This window comes from Argentina silus, assembly GCF_951799395.1.
Source record: "Argentina silus genome assembly, chromosome: X".
Taxonomy (NCBI): Eukaryota; Metazoa; Chordata; class Actinopteri; order Argentiniformes; family Argentinidae; genus Argentina; species Argentina silus.
The window spans coordinates 17,969,640-17,988,252 of NC_139653.1; the positions used below are offsets into that span (position 1 = coordinate 17,969,640).

The 18,613-nt window shown below is 42.9% G+C and overlaps 1 protein-coding gene across 1 annotated transcript in view; it reads left to right on the top strand.

The window, feature by feature from the left end:
• Positions 1 to 18,613, top strand: part of dpf1 (double PHD fingers 1) — a gene marked incomplete at both ends in the record, with an annotated part of 35,554 nt that overhangs the window by 10,584 nt on the left and 6,357 nt on the right. The window contains 7 exon segments of the mRNA XM_083696280.1: positions 760 to 789; positions 1,377 to 1,537; positions 2,206 to 2,313; positions 2,799 to 2,926; positions 6,061 to 6,150; positions 13,754 to 13,832; positions 14,295 to 14,426. Of these exon segments, the coding sequence (XP_083552406.1) occupies positions 760 to 789; positions 1,377 to 1,537; positions 2,206 to 2,313; positions 2,799 to 2,926; positions 6,061 to 6,150; positions 13,754 to 13,832; positions 14,295 to 14,426 (728 nt within the window).

Below are 18,613 nucleotides of genomic sequence, written 5' to 3' on the forward strand. Positions count from 1 at the left end.
GTTTGGGTGTGTGTGCACACCTGTGTGTCTTTGTATTTGTTTGTGTGTCATAATGTTGTTGTTTGTCAAAAAGTGTGTCAGTTTCTGTGACTATGTGGTCTTCCTTTCCCTACCATGGTCATGTTGAAGAATGACCCACATCTACTTATAACATCAAGAACTACACCACAGTCTTACAATCAATGCCATTTTCAATACTGCAAAAACTTAAAGCTTTGGCACCTTTCTGACCCAGTTCTTGGTTCACACTAGTCAAACTCTTCTCATTCAGATCTTTTGTATTAATAACCAAGCCTGCCATCACCACCAAAGTGGGAGATCCTTCAGCTCAGTTATCCCCTGCTGTGACTATGAGGTACCCTTGTACTCCTCTCACAGGAGACAGTGGCAGCCACCAAAGATTGGGCTGGTTTGGCAGAGGGTGGGGCACATATCTATTTCAAAGCCCAGAGATTCTGGTCTGAGAGTACTGTATAGTATGGAGTAGGGGTCTCAAACTCCAGTCCTGGAGAGCTACTGGTGGTGCTGGAATATATTCTGACCTGGCACCAACATGAACACACCTACAGGTATTTGAAAGAAACACATCAACACAGGGCTGGAACAAAAGCCTGCAGTGGGTGTCCCAGAGTAGGGAGTTAGTAGCAGGAAGACAATAGCTGAGTAGATGAGCAGGAGAGTAGGAGTGTTGCAGTGACTGACAGTATCTCTCTCTCTCTTTCTCTCTCTCTCTCTCTCTCTCTATCTCTCTATCCACAGGCAATCTGGAGGAACTGTCATTAAAAACAGGTAAGGAAGGGAGGGATGTGGGTGAACAGAATACAGACAAAGGAAATTGTCTGTAGCATAAACATTTGTGCAGACATGGTCACGCACACACACAACGTTTATTCACACACAAGCACACTTTCATGACTACAAACACAATCACACAGACACTCACATACACTGGCTGACGGCAGTGAACAGTCTGCCTTATACAAGGTGATGGGAATCTCTCTCTGTTCTCACAATCAGAGCACATTCAGACCTTTGAAGTCTCTACATGTACTGTACTGGCACAATCAAGCCCCTTAGGACAGCCATGGCCAGACAGACAGATAGAAAATACTGTGGAAATACTGATCAAAGAAAGAAAAACACTGAGTTTAAATACCTAAGATGCCTACATTCTACACTGTACACCCAGTCATATAGAGTACATTACCTAAAATACATAAAGCAAAGACCAGTGGTACATAGCAGATATGCAATATGTACTGTTCTCACTGTGAGTGTGTGGTCTATGTAATACTATGTCACCCAGGTTAATAGGGCTGTGTCTCTCTCTTGCCCCTTGGTGTGCCTGCTGCTGCCCTTTGTGTCTGCTGTGCCAGTCTGGGTGAGGAGTTCTACAGGGAGGCCATAGAACACTGTCGCAGCTACAATGCCCGTCTGTGTGCTGAGCGCTCCATGCGTCTGCCCTTCTTGGACTCACAGACCGGCGTGGCACAGAGTAACTGCTACATCTGGATGGAAAAGAACCACCGCGGCCCAGGTGAGTGTGTGTGTGTGTGTGTGTGTGTGTGTGTGTGTGTGTGTGTGTGTGTGTGTGTGTGTGTGTGTGTGTGTGTGTGTGTGTGTGTGTGTGTGAGAGAGAGAGAGAGAGAAAGTATGAGGGAGCCACTGGGACTTAGAACATAACTTGCAGACACTGCCTCCCCTTTCTGTCGCCACCGGATAGGTGTTTCCATATCTCTCTAACTCTCCCCCTCCCCCTTCCATCTCTCCCTATCTCTTCCCTCCTCGTTCTCTCTCTCTCTCTCTCTCTCTCTCTCTCTCTCTCTCTCTCTCTCTCTCTCTCTGTAGTATCAGTGTCTGTTTTTGGCAGAGACATAGTCCTCTGCCTGCAGCTATGATACTCTGGCAGTACCCAATTTTTACCCTTGTGTGTGTGTGTGTGTGTGTGTGTGTGTGTGTGTGTGTGTGTGCGTGTGTGCGTGTGTGCGCGCAGTATACTGTATGTCTGCGTATTTTTACACAAAAAACAAAGCTGGTGCACTGTTGGCACTATGCTGTCAAATCAAACGGTTCCCTTATATCTAAAGTAAATAAAGAATAACCATATTGACAGAGTGAATTATAACCAATAGATAAGTAGTCTTGGCTATATTGGGCTCTGTCTCATGTTTCACATGTCTTTGGGGTTCTTTATTATGCCGTCAGGTTTGGCCCCAGGACAGTTGTATACCTATCCCGCTCGCTGCTGGCGCAAGAAGAGAAGGCTAAACATCCTGGAGGACCCAAGATTAGGACCCATCGAGTTTAAGATCGGTAAGAGGATATTTTAGTGGGAAGAGGAAGTGGGCTTAGTGGTTGCACAGCAGCCAGTCTCTGTACAGTTGGTCAGCTTCAGGCTGCATTGCAATACTTTAACTGTTCCCCTCTCCTTTATCTACACTGAGCTGAAAACATTGGCAAGGTGAAGGCAATATGGTGGATGGCTACCAGTAATTTGCTGACATGTGAAAATCTGGGATTAAAACAACAAAGCGGTCACCCCACAATTTTTTGGGTAAACAACTGAGGGAAGGGGCTGGGGAAATGTAACCACTCTCAAATACATGGACTGAATTATGGATGCAAGGACTGACTGAAAAATGTTAGTTTTATCCATATTTTGAAGCATTACCGTGTTTACAAACAACAAGTAAACTCTAAAAAGCTATGGCATTTATAACTATAAATATGTCTGTGTGCATGCATTTGTGTGTGTTTGTGTGTGTGTGTGTGTGTGTGTGTGTGTGTGTGTTTTCCAGACTATGAAGCATCTCTGAAGAAGGAGGGGGGTATCCCTGAGGGTCCAGTGCTAGAGTCACTGCTCAGCGGAGAAACGTTGGACAAGAAGGTGGAAACCAAGGAGGAGGAGCATATGAGCGAGTGTCAGGTGAGCAGTGCTGTAAATCACTCACGCACACATGCAATTACACTTTTGAGTTTGAATCTAGCTACCAATGAGTTTGGAGCAAGGTCTCTCTTAACACTTTTATCATTTAAAGTTGTATCTCTTACTCTATAATTCTCTCAAATGTTTCCCCCTCTCTACCTTGCTCCCCTTCTTTCTTTCTTTCTTTTTTCTTTTTCTTTCTTTCTTCCTTTCTTTCTTTCTATCTTTCTTCATCTCCCCCCTTTTTTTCTCTCCCTCCTCTGTCTTCCTTTCCCTCTCTCGTTCTCTGTGCCCTTTGTGGTAGTACCAGTGTCTCTAGTTGGCAGTGACACAGTCCCCTGCAGCGATTACATGCCCCCACTGATAGAGTCCCCCCTCAACCCCCCACCCCAAAGAGTGTGTTTTACAGAGAAATGGCATGAGTGTGTGTAACCAGAGGGAGAGCAATGATGAGGATTTTGTATTGTTGATGAGGATTTGTGTGTGTGTGTGTGTGTGTGTGTGTGTGTCTGTGTCTGTGTCTGTGTCATCTCCTTTCTGTGAGCTGTCTCCAGTACCCCTTCCACCTGCTCCAGACAAGACAGCCTTCCTCAAGGTCGGCAATTAGCCAATTATCACTTTAATTAATGGCCCACACAGCAGCCCTGTGGCTCCACCGGGAGTAGGCCTCTGATCCTGGGCCTCGCTTTGCGCAGGTTCTCAGTAGGAACCTAACAGAGGCAGTCTTTGGTTTTCATTATATATTTTCTCCATATGTTCCCTTCTAATTTTGTTCCACTTGGGACTCTTGTTGTGTTTTTTCGTCTTCAAGCGTACTCTCAGAGACCAGTGTGTTGTGGTATTATACACATGCAGAATATGATGTGACTTTTGAGATTTTCATTTTGGTAAATGTTTCTATAAAAAGGAGTTAGACCACCTGTACTGGTCTACATAACAGAATGGTGTTCCTGGTACTGGTCTGTCTGATACACTCCTTCTCTGTACTATTCTTAGCTCTCAGTTGTTGTTTTTATCCCAATCATGAGCTGGTCTCTATTTAAAGGGGCAATCTGGGATTGGTACATCATTTCTTTTTAGTTTTAAATGAATGATATATAGCCATTGATTCTTGAAGAATATAACTTAACGCCTCATGGGTTGAGTTCAAGAGTGCTACCACATCAGGACCCAAAATATAAGCTTGTTTTATTGTAAACAATCACTGTCAAAGCTTCAAGACATTGTTAAAACTATAATTTTAATCTCATGGATGGTCAATCCTTGCATCCATAGCTCCGTCTATGGATTTGGGAATGGTTACATTTCTCCCCTCAGCCGTTTACCAAAAAAAGTGGTGCTATGCTTTGTTGTTGTTTAAGTCACAGATTGGCCCTTTAACCATAGGCCGACTGGTCTCTTACATAAACTGATCTGTCTGATGAACTGGTATCTCCTACAGTATATGAACTGGTTTGTTTGATGACTGGTATCTACTATATGAACTCTTCTCCGATTAATCTTGGAACCCAGAATCTCATCTCTCAATTGAGTTCTGGGGGCATAGGAAGTAAACACTAGGGACAGGACGTTGTCAGTGAGTCTCCACTCGCTACGTTTTCTCTGTAGCTCCACCTGAGACTCTCACAATGCCCCTCCTGTTACACCTTGCCTTCTGTTTACAACTCAACTTGCACACATTGCACAACATGAAAACATGGAGTTAGCTGAATGATGCCATCTTTTCACAGTTGACCAGTGTGCATGCTATTCCCTGTTGAAATCTCGACCTCCATTTCAAGCACCTCCTCAACTGCTCTCTATTCGTTAGTAGAATCCATGTTGCTGGACAAATTCACTGGATAAATAACCGCCCCCCCAGCCCCACTTGCGTTAGGGTTTGTCGTAACTTGCGTTATGGTTCATCTCTGGTGTACTGGTATCTCCTATTCAAACTGGTCTGTCTGATGTACTGGTATCTCCTATATTAACTGGTCAGTCTGATGTGCTGGTCCCTTACAGTATATAAACTGGTTTCTTTGATGACATTTACATTTACATTTATGGCATTTAGCAGACGCCTTTATCGAAAGCGACGTACAACAATACATTTGTTTAAGTAAGTGAATCATCTATCCATCAGTCATCATAAGACAAAGTAATCAATGCTCACACCAGGGGCCATTGGTAGTCGTAATGCCAGTAGGCTAATTGACTGGTATCTCCTATATTAAAGGTGCAATATGTAGCTTTTTCCCTTGAAAATTTCACTAAATAACCATGCTGAATCATTACTTATGATGCATTGGCAGTCTGTGATAGTGCTTGCACCTGCCAAGTCCCTGGTGTTCTACCTGATTTGGCTTTTACAAAATGTTCGGGACGTTTCTGGGTGTCTACCACTTGCTGTGGGCATGTAACCTGAAACTTGCTAAGCAACTGAAGCAAGTTTCTAACATGTCTTCTGATGATTTCTCCCTAGTAAATGTCCTGTATGACATTACAGCCATGTCTGAGTTTTCTTTGGGGAATGAGGGGATTTGTTTGTAACTTCAGGTCTAGTGGGAGAAATTTGTACTGTGTATAGCCAGTCATGCAACCAAGTGTGCATCCTTGCCCTCTGTGAAAGACACAGCTTTGCAACACGGAACTGGCGGGTGGTTTTCGGCCTTGGTAATGTTGTCGTGTAGGTTATTCATGACAGGGTTTTCTGTCACAGTATGAATGCACAGCTGCTGGTAAAGCACTCTTTTCATGTGAGAAAATGTAAGTGTTTCTGCTGGCTGGTTCATTTCCGTGGTCATGTTTATGTGAACATTTACACTTTGCTTGTGTCAAGGTCATGTAACTAAGACATTTGCTGGATAAAAACATGAACATGATTGACAGATTAATTGTTTTAGTTAGAAGTAGTTTGCATTGAGCAAGGGGAGGGATAGGGAGGAGACACTATTCAGAATTGTCATTGCAGTTCCCATTGCAGTGAAAAGAGGGCACAATCCTACATATGGTGCCTTTAACTGGTCTGTCTGATGTACCGGTGTCTCCTATAGTTTATAAACTGATTTGATTGATGACTGGTATCTCCTATATGAACTGGTCTCTGATGTACTGGTATCTCCTGTATGAACTGGTCTCTGTGTTTGCACCTTCAGAAGCTGCTGGTTGGTGATTTCCCCCATGAACTGGACGTGGAGGAGATGGAGGAGGATGTCCCCAAACGCAAGAACCGCACCAAAGGACGGGTGAGACAAACACCCTGGGAACACCTACGCCTGTTTCACTGTGGAAGGCTGTTTTACATCTAACTACTATTCATTTTCTTTACCAAAGTAAAGTAAAGTACCAAAGTAAAGTACCAAAATCATAGTGAGGCCAAAATAAAGGATTTGCTGTACATGGAAACTTCACATTCAAGGTCTAAAACATACTTTTCCTTTTCACACTTACCGGTGCATTACTGTATATTGTTATTTAACTAGAAAGAAGAGTAAATTCTGCCCTAGAGAACCATGAATGAAGAGAAAATGTAATGTGTTTTTAAAAAGAGGGAATAGACTGAGTCTCTCAACTGATCTCACTGACTTACACAGCCACAAGCATTCACCCATCCAGTTCACTGTTCATTTTAGATAGCTACTTTTCTACCACTGCAAGTTATGCAAACTCAGCTGATTAGCCTCTCTGATAGCCTGTCCTATGGTATTGTGTGAGTGCAGGCCATGACAGCTCATTAATACCTCCATGTTAGCCTCCTCCTTTCCTCCCCTCTGCTATGGGGCTAATGGTACAGTAGCAACTTTACACCAAGATTGAAGAAGCCATCACATTTACTATTTTAACTTAAAATCATAAACACACACATCAATATCTCAAGGGTTACTGTATTGAATCAAAGATCAGCCTGTATCTCTGACATAACGGCTGTTATACTTATACAGGCATTTAGCGATAATCCAGAAAAATAATCCAATGTGATCTGATCCCATTAGAAACACTGTGGATGAAATTCTGTTGCCTGAGGAAGCTGCTCCCCAAAACCAGTAACCAGTTTATTTTGATCATCAACAGTGCACACTTCTGACTGCTCAATAGCCATTGAACAAGCCATGTTTGACAGACTCTGGGGTGGAGCGTCTAGACAGACTAATCATGGATGGGCTCTAAACAACGGTTCTCTCCGTCTTTTGCTAATCCTCTCTGTAAGTGTTTACACTTTATCTGAAGCCCACCTGTTGGTAAATCGAGCCCAAACCTCCCTGTGAGGTGTCATCATGTGAGGTGAAGAGGTGAAAAAAAGAGTTGGGATAAAGAACCGTACATTTATTTTCCTAATAAACTTTATTCCAAAATAAACCTCCGATGATTATGGACATGATAAAGCGGACTCTACACAATAGTGGTCACATGACCTACATCAGTTAATATTACGTTATATCTGATTCCAAAAGATATAATATGATTAATAATGATTGATAATGATTTGCTCATCCGTGCATGACGGACACTTGAGTCTAGGCTACAGACCAGAATCACAATATGCTTGTCATGCAAGAGTTGCAAGAAATCGTGAAGTTTACAGTATTTGCTGCAAAAACTTAATCCGATGACTGGCTATGTGTTACCAATTATTAGTGTACACTACTTGGTGCAATACCTGAAGTCTGATGACTATCTGAACTAACAAATAACGTTAATGTGAATTAATGTGAAAACCTGGTCACAAGTATTTTGCGCTTTTTGGCAGAACCGTTAGCATACAATATTACATTACGAGGCAAATAGGAAGAATGAGAATAGCATATTAATACAAAATAACCTATTTAATAGTTCAAAGAAATATACAAAAGAAATTAGAACAAACTGTTGTAAACAAAAGGAAGTTTCGCCATAAGTGTGATGTAGGTAAGAGGAAGATAGAAGAGAGGAGTTCGGAAGACGCTAAAAACGAAGCGTGGCATGCTTGTATGGAAACTTCCTACCTCGGAGGATAATGTTTCTTTCATTTGCACTGACTTTCTGGACCTTATCCTAATTACTGAACATTCCAAGACAACAGCGTTTGCTGTTAAGTGACCACATTACACACACCTATGTAACTGAGCTGAGATGGTAAACTCACTCCTCATGTTGAAATACCCCCATCTGCACTGTTGAATTGCTAGCATTTCGATAGCGCAGCTTGTTAACATCGGGTATTTGAGGAGACTGTCACTTGGGTTGCAAATTCAGAGGTTGCAAATTCAAGATTCGGTTGGAGCAACTCGAATTGCGGGATATCTGTTTCACAGTTCAACTCTCACGTTTATGCCACACTGAGGGAAGAGTTAACAAGCTAATGGCTAGGCTAGATATAGATCTTTGACCAAGCCCGACAGGTAGACTAGCGGACTAGATCGTAACAATTGGGGGGTCGTCCAGGATTGATTGATTGATTGATTGTGTTGCGTTTGTGGCGCTAACGTGGCCAATCCCCTTTGTGTTGTTACGCGTATGGGATTGTTGTTGTGTTGGGTTTTGTGTGGTAGCTGAGTACGAGATCAGTATATCAATATAACTTATTTTTATGTGGGGGCGTTTTGCGCCCAGGAATCGAGCAAGAAGGTCTGTAGTACCGGACGACATCAGAGATATGGCAGTGCTTTTCTGAGACTGATCCTCTCAAACTTGCGTTGATTAGGCCTACTGCCTTTTATGTGCCATGTACAGGGTTGTGACTTTTAACCTACTACAGAGTAATTATTCTGCTAATGTGGCTGTTGGGAAGAGAAGTGATAGGATGTTATGCAGAAAAATATGTTAGTAGGACAAACTATATATTAGAGCATATGGAAGTCAGTGATTTATGATGGGGAGAGGAGTGAGCAGGAGAAAGATTTGGACAGCGGCTCTCACGTTTTACTGGTGAACATTCACCTGCAGAGTACTGCAGTAGTGGCAGAGTTCGACACCCAGCTGGGAGAGCTATCGGAAGCCCAGAGGGGTGACGTTAGATTCCTGGTGGGCTCTCACCCCTCTCTGTTTGCTGAAATGTCAGTACACAATGTGGACACCAACAGCAACATCCATACTAGTTGAATCCTGGTAAGTTGGTCCAAGTTAAAGAGGAGGCGGACTTTATGTTGGATATTAATATTATTAAACCTAGCCAGAGTGAGTGGAATTTATTCTATTATTATGCTTATTCCAAAACTTGACAGGTCACAATGGTTCTGCGTGGATTGCCGTAAGGTAATGTGGTGACCAGGTCAGATTCTTACCCTATTCCTCGGATTGAGGACTGTATTGATTGGATAGGGAAAACCTAATTTGTTTTTAAATTTGATTTGGAAAGGGTTATTGGCTGGTTCCATTGTCGGAGTGAGCCAAAGAGATTTATGCTTTTGTCACGGCTGGCGGTTTGTATCAATGTTGCATTCTTCCCTTTGGAATAAAGAAATACCCCTGCCACATTCCAGCAGTTGATGAATGCTGCCACAGCCGGCCTTCTGAACGTGGTTACATACGTATATGATGTGGTGGTATAGAGTGACATGTGGCTGGAGCATGTGGGCCTCATAGGGCAGGTTTTGGCGTGCTTGCAGTAGGCAGGGTTGGTGGTGAACCTCCCTAAATGTGAAATAGCCAAGGGGCAGGTTACCCATCTCTAGCATGTTGCCCTGAAACAGCAAATGTCCAGGCTATTATAAGGGTTACCTGTCCCCACTATAAAAAGGAAGGTTCTGGGATTCTTGGGTGTGTGTGGATTCTATTGTTGATTTGTCCCTCATTTTGCAGTGTTAACTGAGCCCTTGACTAACTTATTGTGGACGTCGGTAAAGTTCAGTCTGGCCAGTAGTAGCCCCAGATTTCGACTGGCCGTTCAGGCTGGAGGTAGACACATGCAATGTGGGTATTGGAGCTGTACTCCTACAGGCCAACACGGATGGTGTAGAGTGGCCTGTGGCCTATTTTTCAAAGAAGCTGAATAGGCATCAGCAAGTCTATTCCACCATTGAAAATGAGGCCTTTGCGTTGGTAATGGCCGTCCAACATTTCAAGGTATACATGTCGAGCTGTGAGGGGGATTTGGTGGTTTACACAGAGCATAATCCCCTTACCTTTTTGGAGAAGTTTGGTGTGCAGGTGTTAGCGTGGTACTGGATTATATTATCAAAACCAGACTTGTGTTTATTCATGTCAAAATGCACCAAAAACACTGCTAAAAGGCTGAATTCACTGAGGAACATCATAACTCTCTCACTTTCACTTTCGTTAATCGCTCATTGGCGATCAAAGATAGTTACTCTATTATTACTAAATATATCGCTTAATTTGCATGGGAATGTTTATATAGTGGAGCCACCAAGTTCACAGCATGGCACAGCGCCAATCTTACCTCCTTTGGGGAGGACCCTGGGTGTTCAGGTGAAGTCTCATCAGACCACCTTTTTTATTGCATGCCAGCTCAGAGTAACAAATTACCTCAGCCCAGAACCTAGATATATTACTAGTCATTCTATCAATTCTAGCACTGCCCAAAGATTCATATAATCTCTCCCTGACTCTTTTTTACAATCCATGGATCAAAACCATGTAGAGAATTGTGTTCTTTCATCTCCATAACATATCTAAGATAGACATTTTCTATCATTTAGTGAAAAGCAGAAAAGTTGATTTACGCATTTGGATCCTTGCGACTTGATCACTGTAACACACTTATAATCTGCCTGCCCAAACTCCTTGCTGAAAAATAGTACAAAATACAGCTGCTAGAATCCTTACTAGAACCAAAAAGTATGATCACATTACTCCAGTACTTGTGTCTTTGCACTGGCTTCTGATTTAAGCACAAGCAGACTTTATTTACAAGCAGAATTCTAGTATTAGCCAATAAAGCGTACCTCGTATCTCGCCAACCTCCTTCAAATGTGCTTCGTTCACAAGATACAGGGAGATTAGCCGTTACCCGAATATATAAGTCCATGGCAGAAATGCATTCATTGAGTTTGTGATTTAGGCCTGTGTGCACCAACTCCTGTGTATTCCTAGTGTTATAATCTACTCCTCTAGCCCACCTGTCGGGCTTAGTCTAAGGTCTATCTAGCCTACCTGTCAGGCTTAGTCTAAGGTCTATCTAGCCTACCTGTCGGGCTTAGTCTAAGGTCTATCTAGCCTACCTGTCGGGCTTAGTCTAAGGTCTATCTAGCCTACCTGTCAGGCTTAGTCTAAGGTCTATCTAGCCTACCTGTCAGGCTTAGTCTAAGGTCTATCTAGCCTACCTGTCAGGCTTAGTCTAAGGTCTATCTAGCCTACCTGTCAGGCTTAGTCTAAGGTCTATCTAGCCATTCACTTTTTAACTCTTCCCTTAGTGTGTAAACGTGAGAGTTATACTGTATGGTGTAGGCGTGTGTATCTGCGGAGGAGATGTGATCACTTACTAAGACGCAGGTGAGGTAAGTCCCAATACTCGCATCTGCCGGCCCACACTGTAGGCTCTTGCTGCTGCCCCCCCTACCCTCCTGATGTCCCTCTGGTGGGCTGACCCGCGACAGAGTGGACCCGGTGTATTGCGGCACCTTTTGGTGGTGGGGGGTCTGGGCCAGCCTGGGAAGCTACACCTCCCCACCTGATACAGGAATGTCACAGTGTTGTTGTGACTGTTGTTTGTTTTGCTGTTGTTTGTTTTGCTGGCCGATTTCGGGTCCTTCTTCCCTGGGGCCTCTGCTATAGGCCCTCCTAGTGCAGGCTTACAGCCCAGTGCTGTGCGGGCTGGGATGGTCACATTGTTGGCTCTGGGTGATTTGGGGCTCTTGCTGCTGCCCCCCCACCCCCCTGATGTCCCTCTGGTGGGTCGGCCCGTGGCAGAGTGAACCCGATGTAAGCTGACGCTGGATGTGTCCATTAAATGTATTTTAGATGTACTGTGGGCCTCAGGCCTCAGGCCTCCTGCTTTATGCTGATTCTCTCCTACTGCTTAATCAGATTTTCAGTTTTCCACTGCCTCTAATCTTGTCTAATCTCCTCTTTCACTTGATCTGTCCGAGCCCCTCAAAACTACTCCAGTTCCTGAAATCTACTCCGCCCTATATCCTGGTCCTTGGTGTTGCAGCCACATAACTTGTCTATCCGCCAGTTGGTGGAGAAGCATAATGTTATAGCGGATGCCCTGTCATTTGGACTGAGGGGTCATTTGGTTAGGGAGGTCGTTTGTTCCTCCAGGGATGTTTCTTGTATGGAAACTTCCCATCTTGGAAAATTATATTTCTTTAATTTGCACTTTGTATTTCCAGACCTTATCCTAATCAATGAACTTTCCAAGACAACAGCGTAGGCTGGCTGATGCAATAATATCAGGATTTACCTCACCTGCCTCCTAGTAAGTGATACTTACTGCACACTGAAGGAAGAATTCAAAAGCTAATGGCTAGGTTAGATAGACCGAGCCGGCTAGCGGTAACACTAGGGATACATAGCAGTTGGTGCACTCAGGCCTAAACCACAAACTCAATTAATGCATTTCTGTTGCATCCTTAAATATCATCACAATAATACATCAGAGACCAATATAAATGGGAGAAGCCTTTTGGCCAACATTACAATGGCATGGAATTTACAAGTGTTATTTACAGGTGAGGTGCAATATCCTCAGGACGTCTACCAGGCATGCCCATTCAATTGTAAATAAGTGTTCTGGGCTGAGAGAGGGAGGCATTGATTGCAATTTACAATAGAAGATCAAACAGCACTGTCATTGTATCAGCCACATGTCAATAGTAAGATAGTGGTCAAAAGTTTGGTTCCCACACACACAAGCACATCATGTCTCCTGTCTCCAAAATACTTTATAGAGGTGGGGGTGGGGGCACACACACCTGTTAAGGGAGCAGATGATTATTCACATGTGTTGGCAAGCCAGAAGTCGCAAGTTTGAGGCTCGGTCAGAGCAAGTCGAATTGCGGGGTTTGTTTCACGTGTGTGTGTGTGTGTGTGTTTATTTGTTTACTTGTTTATCAGGATCTCCATTAGCTACTGCACATGCCACTGCACAACCAGAACAGCTATAGACAGAATACTTACAGTATATACAAGAACAACATAAATATACACAAACAACATATGATAATATAACAATATCAAGAAACGTAATACAAATGGTATGTGTGTGTGTGAGGAGTAGGGCTGTGACAGTTTGGAATTTCCCCACATGTGGTACCTATGTGTTCTATCCATTTCACCTTGTTTTAAAAGCTAAATCATAATGTAAATATACTTTTCATGCCTTAAATGATGAGGTGGATACAGCTTTCAGTTTGAGATGGAGTTGCTAGCTTATTAGAGTAGCAAAAAAAACTGCCTAGATAACTGTCTGTCTTGCATTCCAGTTTAGCAAAAATCAAGCTGACAATCTCATTAACTGAAATGTGAACACAGCAAGCTAGCTAGCTATATGATTTGCTTACTGAAAAAAAAAAAAAGCCTGTCTTTATTTGAGCTGGGTGCGAGTGTCTGTGATGTCATGAGTGGAATGCGATAGCCTCAAAAATAGAGTGAACTTTCTTCAAAATCAGTGTTCAGTAATACTAACCAGCTCTTTCTCACTCATTATTGGGATTTGAGACATTTGGTATGGTTAGAATAGCTAAGATTCAGTTACCAGAACTCAATATATGTTGTATATGTGTACAAGCGATTGAACATGATGGAGCAAGTGACACATAATAAAACAATTAAAAAAAAACTGGAAAAAACACAACAATGGCGGTTATGCTCTACCCCCACAGCTGGATTTACACAACTGCGGTGGCGTGGTTACCATGACCGCACTAGTGAGGAGTGTGAACTCACCAGTCTGTATCTTCTCTATAGGCCTGTGGTGTAGGGGGCATGAGGAAGAGACAAGAGCCAGCCTCCATTGAGGACAGAGACAAGCCGTACGTTTGTGACAGTGAGTACTGCTTCATTCATTCATTCATTCATTCATTCATTCATTCATTCATTCATTCATTCATTCATTCTCTCTCTCTCACACACACACATTCAGTTGCTTCCTCTGTCCACACAACAAAGGTGATGATGTTAGCAGATGGATGCAGAATCAACCAGAATATAGGACCAGAATATAGCTATACATTTGACCACAACAAGTTGTATTGAGAGTATGATTGAGTCCTGGAATTTGCTTAATCTGTGTCTGGGAAACCTCCCCATAAAGAGATATATAGATACTATACTATTTCTGTAAGAAGCACCCATCAATTCTTGATTATGCTTTGTGTGTGTGTGTGTGTGTGTGTGTGTGTGTGTGTGTGTGTGTGTGTGTGTGTGTGTGTGTGTGTGTGTGTGTGTGTGTGTGTGTGTGTGTGTGTGTGTGTGCGTGTGTGCGTGTGTGTGTGTGTGTGTGTTTCAGTCTGTGGGAAGCGCTACAAGAATCGCCCAGGCCTGAGCTACCACTATACCCACACACACCTGGCAGATGAGGAGGGTGAGGAGGACTCGGAACGCCACACCCTGCCCTTCCAGCGCAAGAACAACCACAAGCGTGAGTGTTGCTGTCTATGTATGTCTGTGTGTGTGTGTGGGAGCGTGCGTGCGTGCGTGCGTTTTTGTACCCCTCTCTCTCTGCACATTCTGTGTCTATTCAGGCAATTCAGAGAGCAAAGACACAACTATATAGTCATCCTCAAAAACAATTTCCTAGTAGAAAAAGGCCCATTTACCCCAGAGTGTTAATTGGCTGTGCGCTTTTTGAAATTGCTCTGCCATTGAGGATAGTCCGTCAGTCTGTCCTCATGGTAATGTCAGTGAGCTGCAGTTTCAGGTCTCTTCAGGGGTAGAGAGAGAGATTGGCTGCATTTGAGCTGTTTTATATTCCCTATATTTCTCTTCCTAACCCATCAGCAATCAGACACACACACACACACACACACACACACACACACACACACACACACACGTACACACAACCCCAGCAATACGCATATGCCAAAAAAATCTTCTCTGGTGAAATGAAAAAAGAAGCTTGTGTGTGTGTGTAGCAGAAATTCACTACTGAATAATGAGTTAAATAAAATGCAATTGCATTAAATAGTGGATTGATTAATCAAATTGTTAAAGGCAGCCATCTTGGTTAATTTGTGATGTTACAAAACCTGAATAACAAAACATTTCAGGTATTTATTATCAGACTGAAAACCAGACAACAACATTTCCTAAGATTTTACCTAAATACAAGAAATGAAAATGTTCAGGAAATGTTCAGAGAACCAACAATCTTTTGGGTTGTGACTTTTCCAATCTGCTAGGGTGTGAAGATGAGTATTCACCCCCTCCTTTGTAGCACACCATATGTAATATTATTAATATGACTGGATCTAATGAAACCTCTACCATACATTATTCATGCAATATTCTGCCTCAAAAAGATGTCTAGACTTGTGTCTGTAAGCACTACACAAGGAAAACCTCACACACAAAAATCGACTATTGAGAATTGATGAAACCTGGTGAAAGTCTTTTTTTGTCACTCTCATCCTTTCCCTTTTTACCCTTTTCCATTAGTTTGATAAATGACAGATTATTCTACTCAGAGAAGAGATTCTCTCTCCCTCTCCTCCCTTTCTCTCCCTCTTTCATTCTCTACCTATTTTCACCCTCACTCCTCATCTCCAGTTTATCTTCCTTTCTGTCTTTCCCTTCCCACTCTGAATCCTTCTGTCATTCTTTCTCTCTTCTCTCTTTCACACTCTCTACCTTTGTCTTAGGATTTCATCATTTCTTTTATTTATTAATTTTTTGGTCTGTTTTATTTCCATTCCAGGAGTGGAGCTGATGTTTGAATTGAACTGCAGTATTAAAATTCATGGCTGTGCTTGATTTTTTTGTCTTTCATATAGAGGTAGGCAGAGGGGGTGGGAGTTTTGGGCATTGATGTGTGCGTGCGTGCGTGCGTGCGTGTGTGTGAGTGTGCGTGCGGGCGTGCGTGTGTTTGGGGAAGGGGGTGTTTATTTTAGAGGTCGGCCCTGTGGTGAGCTCGTACAAATTGGTTTTGTGAACAGAAAGAGTCAGCCAGCTAGCTCTCGTTAAGTCCTCCTCTGTCCCAAAATCAGAATTGAGATTCAGTTTGGTTTATCTAGATGATCATGTGGTCGGTTGGAAGAGTATAGATAGAGTAGTGGGTGGGGGGCGGTGTCTGTGTGTTTGTGTGTGTGAGCCTGGTGTGTGTGTGTGTGTGTGTGTGTGTGTGTGTGTGTGTGTGTGTGTGTGTGTGTGTGTGTGTGTGTGTGTGTGTGTGTGTGTGTGTGTGTGTGTGTGTGTGTGTGGGTGCGCACGTGTGGGTGCGCGCGCGCGTGTGTGTGTGCGCGTGTGTGTGTGCGCGTGTGTGCGTGTGTGTCATGGATAGGGGGGCTATATATAATTGAGTCCTTTGAAGGTCAGCATCCTTTTGTTCATGTTTTACTTTTTTTTTTATTCTGTTTTTCTATTCTCACCCTGTGTTTCACAAAATGACTTCACTTGCCTCCACTGCTAAGTCTGAGAATTAATGATTCTTTTTTTTTGTAATTTGTATCCTAACCCATTGCAAAACGTCAAATGGCCCCAGTCTCTATTCCCTCTGTTTCTCTTACTCTGGGGTCAGAGGACGTGGAGTAAGATATGCAGTATGGAGTCTGCTATTTCAATACATGTTATTAAAATCTTGGCTTCAGTGGAAAAGAGGGTCCCTGTAAGGTAGGTGTATTGACAGTGTGCCAGAGAAAGGCCTATGCCTCTACTGTGTCTGACAGTAGAAGGCCCATTATTGCTTCTCCCAGTCCAACCAAGGTCAATGAAAAATAAGCAAATTAAGATATTCAGCCACTCCAGTAAAACAATGGATGTGTAATAGGTGAATAATTATACGTTATTGTTAAAAACCAATGCGTTATAAACATTAGAGTTAGACATGTCTGAGGCAGACAATGCATGTGTTTGATTTAGCTTAGAGTTTGGGACTATTGCATTGTTTCCACTGTACCAGGCAAACTAGGTAGATTGGTATTGATATACAGTATGTGTGTATTTGACCTAGGTCTGATATTCACATACAGTATACAGTTTTGGACTGTTTTACAGAGGGCAAAGGCTGGGCTTAGAGACAGAGAGCAGAGGCAGGGCTAAGAGACAGGATAGGGGAATAAGTGCACTAAAGTCACCCAACACACTGATCCTGAATATGCTCCATGCAACTATCTTTAACTGATTAACATGATCATCACACTACAACACTACATCTGGCTTTACAAGAAAAAACATAATCCTGTCTGCTACCAAACTTTTAAAGACTCCCAGAGACAACCATTTTAGGAGCGGTTTCCCAGACCTAGATGAAGGCTACTCATAGACAGTGTCCTCTTTCGAGATTCCATTGAAAAAAATCGCCTGAAATTGCCCGTAGTATTTTGCCCCACCCTGCTGGTGGGATTTATTCAAAATAACCTCACTCCAGATTTTTCTTGTCTGTATAACAGTGTTCAGGTGTTATCAGCTCCAGGCTCTGCAATCTCTTGCCTGTTGGATAACTGAACTCCTGGCTACCAGATTGTACTGTGTCCCATGGCTTGTTTCTGAAGCTGTTCTTGCATTTTGTGGCCCTAATGATTAAACATTTTAGAGCACTTCTAGAACCCAAAGGAACAAGAAGGGACAACACTATAAGTATACAATTAAAGAGATGGTTCAGCATATTTTCAAGTTTAGGTGAAATGTCATCTTACCCTGAGTTGTACTCATAGGCCAGTAGTGAAAGCATCTCTGGTTCTCCATCCTGCACTTTGCTACTGCAGTACAGGCTAACAGTTAGCAGTGCCCTCTCAAATAGACAGGATTCCCACAGACCCTAAGTTAGCATCATTTAAATAACGTGTAAAAATCTCATCAAAGAAACTTCAAAAAAAAGTTTAGTAGCGGCTATATATAAGACAAACCTATAAATGCTTTTATTGTAATCACAAACAACATAGTTTGGCAATAATATGCAATGAACATTCTGAGCAAATCCATTATAGAGACTGGAATTGTTGGATTTTGAATAGAATGCACATGAAAAAAATCCAGTAGCTGAATTAGTACATCCCTTTAAACATAAATATAAAAGGAATACAGGATACATGTGAACAAGCAGGCAGGGGGATATGAACAGTAAGAGGAGGTAAACTTCTAAACTCTCCATATGCCTGTGCTGGTGCCTGCACAGCCCTCCCCATAACGAAAACCAAATTGTGCTGCCAAGGCCGCCACTGCACTGCCCGCCTCTGTTGCAACAAAGCAGGAAGAGAAATGGCTGTTGCCTAGCAATGTGGTTGCCATAGTGACTGGCTGGGCTCCTTCCTAAAGAGTATGTTGTTATGTACATTGAGCAGAAAAGGGGGGGCAGAGAGAGAGAGAGAGAGATTGCGAAAGGGGCAGAGAGAGGGAAAGAAAAAGAGAGAATGGGTGAGAAGCGATAGAGAAAGAAGGGGGGGAGAGAGAGAGAGTAAAGAATTCTCTTTATGTTTTATCATATATATATTACCCTAGTCTGGGCGAGGAGGGGGCAGGCAGAGTGATTGTAGTCTGCTTCATTTGGTATTCTGTATTAAGAGAAGTTGAAGGAAAGCTTGCTGGGCTTAGATTGGATCTTTTTAGGATAAACCTCCACCCCATCCAACTCAGATATAAAAATGTGTCTGTCTGTTTGTCTCAGTGTAA